The sequence below is a fragment of the Pongo abelii genome, chromosome 6 (assembly GCF_028885655.2).
Source record: "Pongo abelii isolate AG06213 chromosome 6, NHGRI_mPonAbe1-v2.0_pri, whole genome shotgun sequence".
Lineage (NCBI taxonomy): Eukaryota > Metazoa > Chordata > Mammalia > Primates > Hominidae > Pongo > Pongo abelii.
Window position 1 is genome coordinate 5,445,590 of NC_071991.2, and position 8,866 is coordinate 5,454,455.

General features: G+C 59.6%; 1 protein-coding gene across 7 annotated transcripts in view; it reads right to left on the reverse strand.

Moving 5' to 3' along the window:
- Positions 1–8,345, reverse strand: part of TNRC18 (trinucleotide repeat containing 18) — a 116,400-nt gene extending 108,055 nt beyond the window's left edge. For 3 of the 7 annotated variants that reach the window (XM_054545642.2, XM_054545646.2, XM_054545644.2), the window contains exon 1: positions 5,565–7,233. In XM_054545642.2, coding sequence (XP_054401617.1) covers positions 5,565–5,751 — 187 coding nt within the window. In that variant the 5' untranslated portion in view covers positions 5,752–7,233. Of the gene's footprint in view, positions 1–5,564; positions 7,235–7,947 lie in introns of those variants that run through there. The other 4 variants (XM_063725901.1, XM_054545647.2, XM_054545645.2 and 1 more) reach the window with 4 other exon arrangements.
- Between the last annotated feature and the right edge of the window lie 521 nt (positions 8,346–8,866).

The following is an 8,866-nucleotide window of genomic DNA, read 5'->3' on the forward strand; positions in this document are numbered from 1 at the left end:
AAAGGTCACCCCTCTGGATCAGTCGGGTGGGGGTGGGCTGTGCTGATACAGCCCCTCACCTCTCAGACCAGACTAGACCTTTACCATTTATTTTGTTTACTGCGTGGTCTGTGTCTCTTTTTTTTTTTTTTTTTTTTTTTTTTGAGATGGAGTCTGTCTCTGTCGCCCAGGCTGGAGTGCAGTGGCATGATCTTGGCTCACTGCAACCTCCGCCTCCCGTGTTCAAGTGATTCTCCTGCTTCAGCCTCCCTGAGTAGCTGGGATTACAGGCAACCGCCACCACACCCAGCCAATTTTTTTTATATTTTCAGTAGAGATGGGGTTTCGCCATGTTGGCCAGGCTGGTCTCGAACTCCTGACCTCAGGTGATCAGCCCGCCTAGGCCTCCCAAAGTGCTAGGATCACAGGCGTGAGCCACCGTGCCCAGCCTGCATAAGACTCCACGGTGTAGTGTTACATTTTTAAACATCAGATTACAAAACAATATGAGAATCCTATCTCCAGTTGGTTGTCCAGGGAAAGTTGGCAACTTTCACTGTTGGGAAATTTTCACTTAAAAATAGGTCGAAGTTAAGCTGGGAGTGGTGGCTCACGCCTGTAATCCAGGCACTTTGGGAGGCCTAGGTGGGTGGATCACCTGAGGTCAGGAGTTCGAGACCAGCCTGGCCAACATGGCGAAACTCCATCTCTATCAAAAATACAAAAAAAATTTGGCTGGGCGTGGTGGCGGGAGCCTGTAATCCCAGCTACTCGGGGAGGCTGAAGCAGGAGAATCGCTTGAACCGCGGAGGTTGTGGTGAGCCTAGATCGTGCCACTGCACTCCAGCCTGGGCGACAGAGCGAGACTCCCTCACAAAAAAAAATTGGCCGGGTGCGGTGGCTCAAGCCTGTAATCCCAGCACTTTGGGAGGCCAAGGCGGGTGGATCACGAGGTCAGGAGATCAAGACCATCCTGGCTAACACGGTGAAACCTCGTCTGCACTAGAAGTACAAAAAAATTAGCCGGACGTGGTGGCGGGCGCCTGTAGTCCCAGCTACTCGGGAGGCTGAGGCAGGAGAATGGTCTGAACCCGGGAGGCAGAGCTTGCAGTGAGCCGAGATGGCGCCACTGCACTCCAGCCTGAGCGACAGAGTGAGACTCTGCCTCAAAAAAAATAAATAAATAAAAATTTGCTTAACCAAGCACAGTGGTGCTGGACTGTAGTCCTCACTACTCGGGAGGCTGAGGCAGGATGATCTCTTGAGCCCAGGAGTTTGAGACCAGCTGGACAACATAGGGAAGACCCTGTCTCTACAGAAAATTTTAAAATTAGGCCAGGCATGGTGGCTCACGCCTGTAATCCCAGCACTTTGGGAGGCCAACGCAGGCGGATCACTTGAGGCCAGGAGTTTAAGACCAGCCTGGCCAACATGGTAAAACCCCGTCTCTACTAAAAATAAAAAAATTAGCTGGGTGTCACGGCACACACCTGTAATCCCAGCTAATCAGGAGGCTGAGGCAGGACGATCTCTTGAGCCCAGGAGTTCAAGACCAGCTGGACAACATAGCAAGACCCTGTCTCTACAGAAAATTTTAAAATTAGCCAGGCATGGTGGTACATACCTGTAGTCCTAGCTACTCAAGATGCCAACGCAGGAGGAGCCCAGGAGTTTGAGACTGCAATGAGCTGCACTCCAGCCTGGGTGACAGAGTAAAACCCCGTCTCTAAAAAAAAAAAAAAAAAAAAAATTTTTAAGTAACAAAATCAGCTGGGCACAGTGGTACACACCTGAAATCCCAGCACTTTAGGAGGCCAAGGCAGGAGGATTACTTGAGCCCAGGAGTTCAATACCAGCCGGGGCAACATAGCAAGACCCTACCTCTACTAAAAAATACAAAAACTTAGCAGGGCATGGTGACACATGCCTGTAGCTCTAGCTACTTGGGAGGCTGAGGTAGGAGGATGGACTGAGCCTGGGAGGTGGAGGTTGCAATGAGCTGAGATCACACTATTGCATTCCAGCCTGGGTGACAAGAGTAAGACCCTATCTCAAAAACAAAACAAACAAAAAACATTTCCTTCTCGGATTTGTGTGTTCACTCCCTGAATCCCCGGAAGAACATGAGCTCCAATGAGGGCAGAGACTTCTGTCTGTTGGGTTCACTGCCGCATTCCTGGGACCCGAGCGGTGCCTGGCACGCAGGAAGCACTTGGAAATTATTTGCTGAGTAAATGAGCAAGTGAGGAAAGAAGGAAAGCGCTGGGGTTGGGAGCTGAAGAACCAAGAGAGACAGCCCCCTCCCCACCAAGTGGCCCTTCCAGATTCCAGAACTCTCCCAGGGCCTCCCTTGTCGCCTCTAACCAGAAAAAGAAGCCCCTTGCAAATCGTCCTTATCTCTCCATCACTCTGCCAGCGGTCTTCACTGATTAATCTTTCTAAATCAATCCCAGTAGGCTGACAGACTGGATTCCAGAGATGGATCTGATCAGACCCTGGAGAAGGCCCAGGGCCCCTGTTGACGGCTGGCCAAGCCAGAGTGCATGGCCTCCCCACCCAGATCCCTGGGTCCCACCCTCTATTCATGTACCCTCCCAGGGCCAGCCTAGGGTGTGGGGGCAGGGAGAATAAACATCCAAGTACAAAATCCTACTAATAGCTCTTTAATTGCAGCCTGTGAGGACAACTGAGTCCAGGCCTCCCAAGCCCAGAGCACAGAGCCAAGCCCCAGGTGCTTGTCAGTTACGTGCCCATCTCCTAGATCAGGCTGTGAATATTTTGTTCACAATGTAGCAAGGCTCAAGGTAATAGGAAACTTAAAAACCACCCTTTCCTGATCCCAAACCCCATTCATTCTTACATTCACCTCCTCTTCTGCAGAGAAAGAGGCCAAACCCCACCATCTTGACCCATAAGGCAGAAACCAGCTCTTCCAGAGGACCTTCCACAGCAGATGGCTGTCGATACTAGCTTGGATGGGATTCCTCACCGGGGATCTTTCTCCGAGGGCCCCTCCAGCTCTGAGCTCTCTCCAGGGAACCTCCCTCGGCCTAGGAAGGGCTTTATAAGCCCTAACAGCGCTCATCCACGTCCGCAGAGCCCAACCTTAATGTGCCTCTCCCTAGCTGTGTGACCCCAAGCAAGTGGCTCAACCACTCAGGACTTCCCGGTACAAAAATAAACAAATAAAGATGGGACTGATAACGCTGGCAAGACCTAAGGCGCCGACAGCCAAGGAAGAGAGGGAGATGCGTCAGAAGGGAAAATTTAGCACCTGCACCCCACAAAGAAAACGAGGGAGGGGGAGGGTGTGCTGGGTTGAGGAATGTGTAATCCGGCCCAGCCCCAAGCAGAGAGTGAATGGGAGCTGCTCCCACCTCCTGGCTAATGGGATTAGCACGGGCTTGGCTCTGGGCGTTGGCCTGGGGTCCGAGGTCTCCTTGCGGCCACTCGAAGTGGGGGAGGGGGACAGCCGGAAGCAGCAACGGCCCCCACCTTTCCCTCCCGGGTGAGCACGGGGTTCAGGGGGCGGCAGCTGTCCTCCCGCTGTTTCCTCCCCGACCTCAGCCTCGGCGTGCAGAAGTCAGGCAGCTCCCAGCGAGCGCAGAAGGTGCGCAGAGGCAGGGCTCCGAGGCTACCTCCCGCTGGGCTTCCGAGGCTGGTGGCTTGGCCTTCCCTCCACCTCAGCCTCACCATCCAGCAAATGGGCATTAGGCCGTCTGACTGCTGCGTCAGATTAGGCGCGGCCCTGGCACGGTGCACGCATGCATGAGTAGTAGCTGTTTTCACCGCTTCGCATTAGGGCACTTTGCCTTGCCAGGCCGGAGCCAGATCGCAGGCGGGGAGTGCGCGACGCCCCTTCCCAGCCTCGAAAAAGCCAAAAAGCCAAGCGCAGGCCCAGCCAGCCAGAAAGACCCGGGCACCGATTCCCAGGCTTGGTGGGGGGGCCCCTGCTACCACTCCGGGCTGGACCAAATGACCCAAAAGACACACGCGTGCACACACACACATCACGGTGGACTGGTAAGGGAGCGCAAAAGGGGACAGCTCAGATGGTCTCTGTACCCCAGGGCCACCTCCCAAGTTCTTTCTCGGGGGTCCCCCGCGCCCCTCCCTCGCCACAACACGCCACTCGGGAACAAACCCTTGCCCCGGTCGCAGACCCCGGGCAGAATGCGCCCCCAGCTCCGGAAGGACACAAGCAGGTCCGGAGACCAAGACCTGGTTCTCGTGCCTCGGCTGGCGGGGATCTCCGAGCTCCCGGCCCCCAGGCTTGCGCCCCTCCCCCGCCCAGCGCCTCACAAAGGCCCTTTGTCCCGCCGAGCCCCCGGGACTCCAGTTCCTGAAAAGTTCCAGGAGAAAAATCAAAGAGAGAGCAAAATCGGCGAGCTCCGCCGAGCGGGCGGGGCAAGGCCGAGGTAGCAGCTCCTGCAAGACCCCAAGGAAGAGGGGAGCATCGGGGGCTACTCTGGAAATCGCAAAAATCCGAAACTGCAATTCGAAGAGAAGGTGGATTTTTTTTTTTAAGTCGAGACTTGGGAAGCCAAGCACAAAAGCCAGGGACAGCCCGGGGAGGAGGGACCGGGTGTCCTGGGGCGGCCGCCGGGCAGGTCTGGAGGTCCCCGAGTCTCCTTCCCGCCCCGCTGGCTGCAGCGGCCGCGGACTGACTGGAGCGAGAGTCTCCCGCCCCGGCGCAGCGCCCACCCGGGTACCGTCCCCACCGCGCCTGGGCAGCCCCTCTCGGGAAATGGCGGAGGCCGGGGGACCTTCTCGGCCACCTCCTCCCGCAGCTCGATGTGAGACCCAGGGTTTTCCCCTCCGCCGCCTGGGCCCTGCCCGACCCGCTCTCTTCCTTCCTCCTAGGTTCGGGACCGCGATGGCCCGGTTTCGGTGTCCCTGCCGCGCCTCCGTACCCTCTTTCGCGCTGGAGAACAAGGGGTCCCCGAGGGCCGGGGTCGCCGCCCTCCTACCGGGGTGCAGGTTCCCAGGGCCGCCGTTCTCCCGGGGAAGAAAGGGGCATCCCGCCCGCCCCGAGGCCAGGGTCCCAAGGCTGGGGTCACCGTACTCCCGCATCCCTCGGCGCTCGGTAACTGCCAGGGACCCGGCTCGGCGCGGGTAGTGGAGCTGGGAACAGAACCCAGGAGGGCCCACGGGCGCCAAAAGGAGCGTTTGCCAAGAAAAAGATTCGAGCTCGGGGAGCGGGTGTCTCGCGGGGTGCGGGGGCCGGTTTGTTCTTTTCTCGCCCAGATTTTGAAAACTCCAGCCCAGGCTCGTGCCGCCGGGGCCCCGGGGATTGGAATCGCCCCCGGTGGCTCGGGCTACGGCACCCGCTTTCGGCTCACGAGGGCCGAGCACGCTACGGAAAAGGCAGCCGAGCCGCGCGCCCCTCTCCACCGCCGGGGCCGCCGGACTGGCCTTGGCTCCGGGGCCAGGAGTTTCCCAGCCCTGGGAGCTGAGTCCGCCCGCACCCCCGTGGCCGACAGAAGGAGAGTCGCCGAGCCCCGGCCCCGAGTGCACAGGAGAACCCGGCCGAGTGGATCTCCCTGGGAAGACAGGAGGGGACGGGCACGGCGCGGGGCACTTACCCGGGTGCGGATGGAGATTCAGGCCGGCCATGTACTTCCCGGGCGGCAGCGGGCCGGGCAAGCCCGAGGCGGGCAAGCGTCCGGCAGTGGCCGCGCCCACGCGGTGGCTGTCCATGGCCAAGCCGGACAGCAGCGGCGGCGGGGGACCGTGCACGGACCGCTGGGGCCCGAAGTCTCGGCCATCCATCCTCCGCGGGAGTGCCGCGGTCAGCCCCCCACCCGGCCCGCAGGCCTAGCTCAGTGGGACCTAAAAGTTCGGCCTCGGCGTAGTCCCAGAGTCCTCGGGCGGCGGGGGCTCCGCGGCGTGCATGGCGGCGGCCAGCGGGGCTTGCGCTCGGCGGCGGGCCCGCGGCCCGGGGCGCACAGGCGGCCGGCGGTGGGGCCCCTCCGGGCGGCCAGGCGGAGCTGCGCGAGGCGGCGCACACGGCGTCTTGGCGGGGAGGAGACAGGCCGCGGAAGAAATAGAAAGGGGGAAAGAAAAAAGGGAAAAAAAAATAAAATAACAAGTTTCAGAAAGTCGCCTCGCCCTTTAGGATCGGGGGGTGCCGACCAAGTGGCCAGAAATGAAATCGGGAGTAGCCCCTTTCCACTGAAAAATGAAATCCAAACTCCTTCCGTCGGCGGCTTCAGGCTCCCGGGACCTGGCTCGGAAAAGTGACCGGCGGCGGTGGCGCGCTGCGCCCCAGCCCGGACTCTGCCTCGGCGGCTGCCGGGTCCTCCCGAAACCGGGGAGGGCTCCTCGGCTGCGCCCAGACAGTGTAAATACAAACCTCCTAAGTGTATTTTATTCCTAGGCGTCAAATGCTCCGGGGTTTAAAACCGTGAAGCCTTGCCACAAGCGGTCCGAAGTGTCTCCCAAAACACTCTGGCACTATCTGATCCGCAAAGTTTAATATTTAACCTTTTGGAGACCTCGCCTCCCTTTTCCGAGTTTGGTTTTTCCTGAGCTCGCCTTGAACCGCCGACGGAATGGTGTTTTTCTGGGGGTGGGAGGAGGGAGGGTCCAAAGCGGGTTTATTATTTTTAAAGAGGCTCGTGGTCCCCCCCTTTCTCCCCCCGGGGGCACTGTGAGTCCCAGAGCTCGAGTCCGAGGACCCGAGACGTGGCATTCTCGCCTAAGGACTGGAAAGAATCCTACAAAACAAGCTTTGGTTTCATTTTCCAACGCCCTGGCCTGAGATCCTGCAGCCCGAGGACGTGGCCTGGCGTGGGGGATTTGAGGGATGTCAAGAGGGGAAGGAAAGGGATCAAGGGTCTCGCTCCTACTCTAGCTTCCCCCCCACACCCACCCCCCAAAATAACCTACAAAGAAAACCTTTGCAACGCGGGCCGGCCAAGGGGCGCCTCCCCCACCGTTGGGTAAATCCCCCTGTAGTTTCAGTTTAAAGCTGTTTGTTTAAAAGATTTGTCGTTTGCCGATTCTCCTGGGGATGGGAGGGGGTCTTGGAGCCCACCCTTCCCTCGATCTGTCTGTCTGCAGCAGCTCACATTCCTGATTCCGGGAGGCCTGGGCGCTCTTAAGAGAAGCCGATCACGCCAAAGCCACCGGCTCCCGGGTGCCCGCCCGGAGCCCTGCACTCCGCGCCCAGCCCCCCGAGCAGGAGACCCCCTCGGCTGCAAAACCCCTAGCCAAACCCGCCGGCCTTCCTCTCCAGCCTCCCTCCCCAACTTTGCTAAGGGTGCCTATTTTAACCCGGTTTTGGTTACAAACACCCCCTCCCTCCCTCCCTCACTCTCTCCCATCAGGCTCCGGTTACCAGATCCGCGTTTACTTTGGAAAAATCTAAGATCGCCACATCCGAGGATACATGTCTTAAGGAGGCGATGAGCTTCCCGTGATTTTTTTTGTAAGAGATTCTTTGGGTAGCTTTCTTTAAAAGCCAGCACCTCGTAGTATGCCCAGGCGCCCCAGTTTGGGGAAGTCGGGGTGAAGCCCCCTGGAACACCCTCACACTGGCAAAGAAGCTGCCTCGGCCATCTGCGGGCTCCGCTGCGTTCTCCTTACTTTTCTCCCCCTCTTAAATGGAGTTAAAATGGCTGAATTCCGGCTTTTAATTAAAAACAGCCTATAATCGAAAACGTCTCGGCGTCCCGGGCTCCCCCGCCGCCTGCTGGGAACCGAGAGAGGAACCGCCGCCCCTCAGGCGGGCCGGAGCGGGGCTGGGGGCTCGCGTGGGCGCCCGGGGCGCAGCAGCCCACCCCCACCCCTCCCGGAGCGCCCCCTCCCCGCCGGCCCTAGTCCCCGATTCTGTAATCCGGAGCCAGACAGTAGCGGGGATCCCCCCCGCGCACCCCGAGGGGCAGGCGTGGTTGGGGGGCGAGCTGGAGAAGTTTGGAGACCATCGCGCCCGGCCGGGGGCCGGCAGGCTGACCGGCGGCGTACCTGGCGCGGCTGGGTTCACGGCTCCGGGCTCCGGCGACGACTCCGGCGGCGGCCCCGGCTCCCGGCACAGCTAGGCGCCCGTGCTGCCCGCCATCCCGCGGCCGCCGCTCCCCTCCGCCACCCGCAGCCGCCTCACACTTTTTGCCCGCCTTTCCTTTTTTTGGTAGAAAACCGCTCCCCGGGCCGAGCGCTCGGCGCGCCAACTCCTCCGCCCTCCCGCGGCCCGGCTCCCGCAGCCCCCGGAAAAGCCAGCTTTCCTCCCGCCGAGCTCCCCGCTTTTTAATAAAATCCAGGTAGCGCCGGTTTAAAGAATCCCAAATCTCCATATACAGCCCGGGATTGGAAAAGGTACATTACACAACCCCCCTTTCAAGTTCCTCTCGCTGGATCTAAAAAAAAAAAAAAAAAAAAAAAAAAAAGAGGCAGCGGGGGGAGTGGTGCTGGTTGGAGGGGGTTGGGGGAGGGGAGCCCTCTCCGGCAAAGAAACACGCATTGTTCCCGGGCGCCCGCCCCCCACCCAGCCCGGCCCCCGGCAGCTGCGCATTGGCCGCGCGCGCCGCCAATCACGCGCATGTAAACACCTTGGCCCACAGCCATTCCTATAAAACCAATTACGGACCTAGGGGCTCCAGCAGTTTCCAGGCTCCCCTCGGCGGGGCTGAATGATCAAAACTGGTGGTGAGAATTTTTCCGGGCCGTTTCTAGGCAGCCCTCCCCCTCCACCAGCTCGGACTCCCCCCTCCCTCCTTTCTCCTTCTACTCCCTTTTCCTTCTCCCCTCCCCCAGCGTCTGGGCTGAGTGATCAAAATAGAGGAAGATGGTTGTCGCCGCAATCCAGGGCTTTGCAAGGCGCGGTTTAATGGGCCGCCTGTCAGCTTCCTGCTCGCAGGAGTAGGTGACAAGCCAAGCGAGCCGGAGA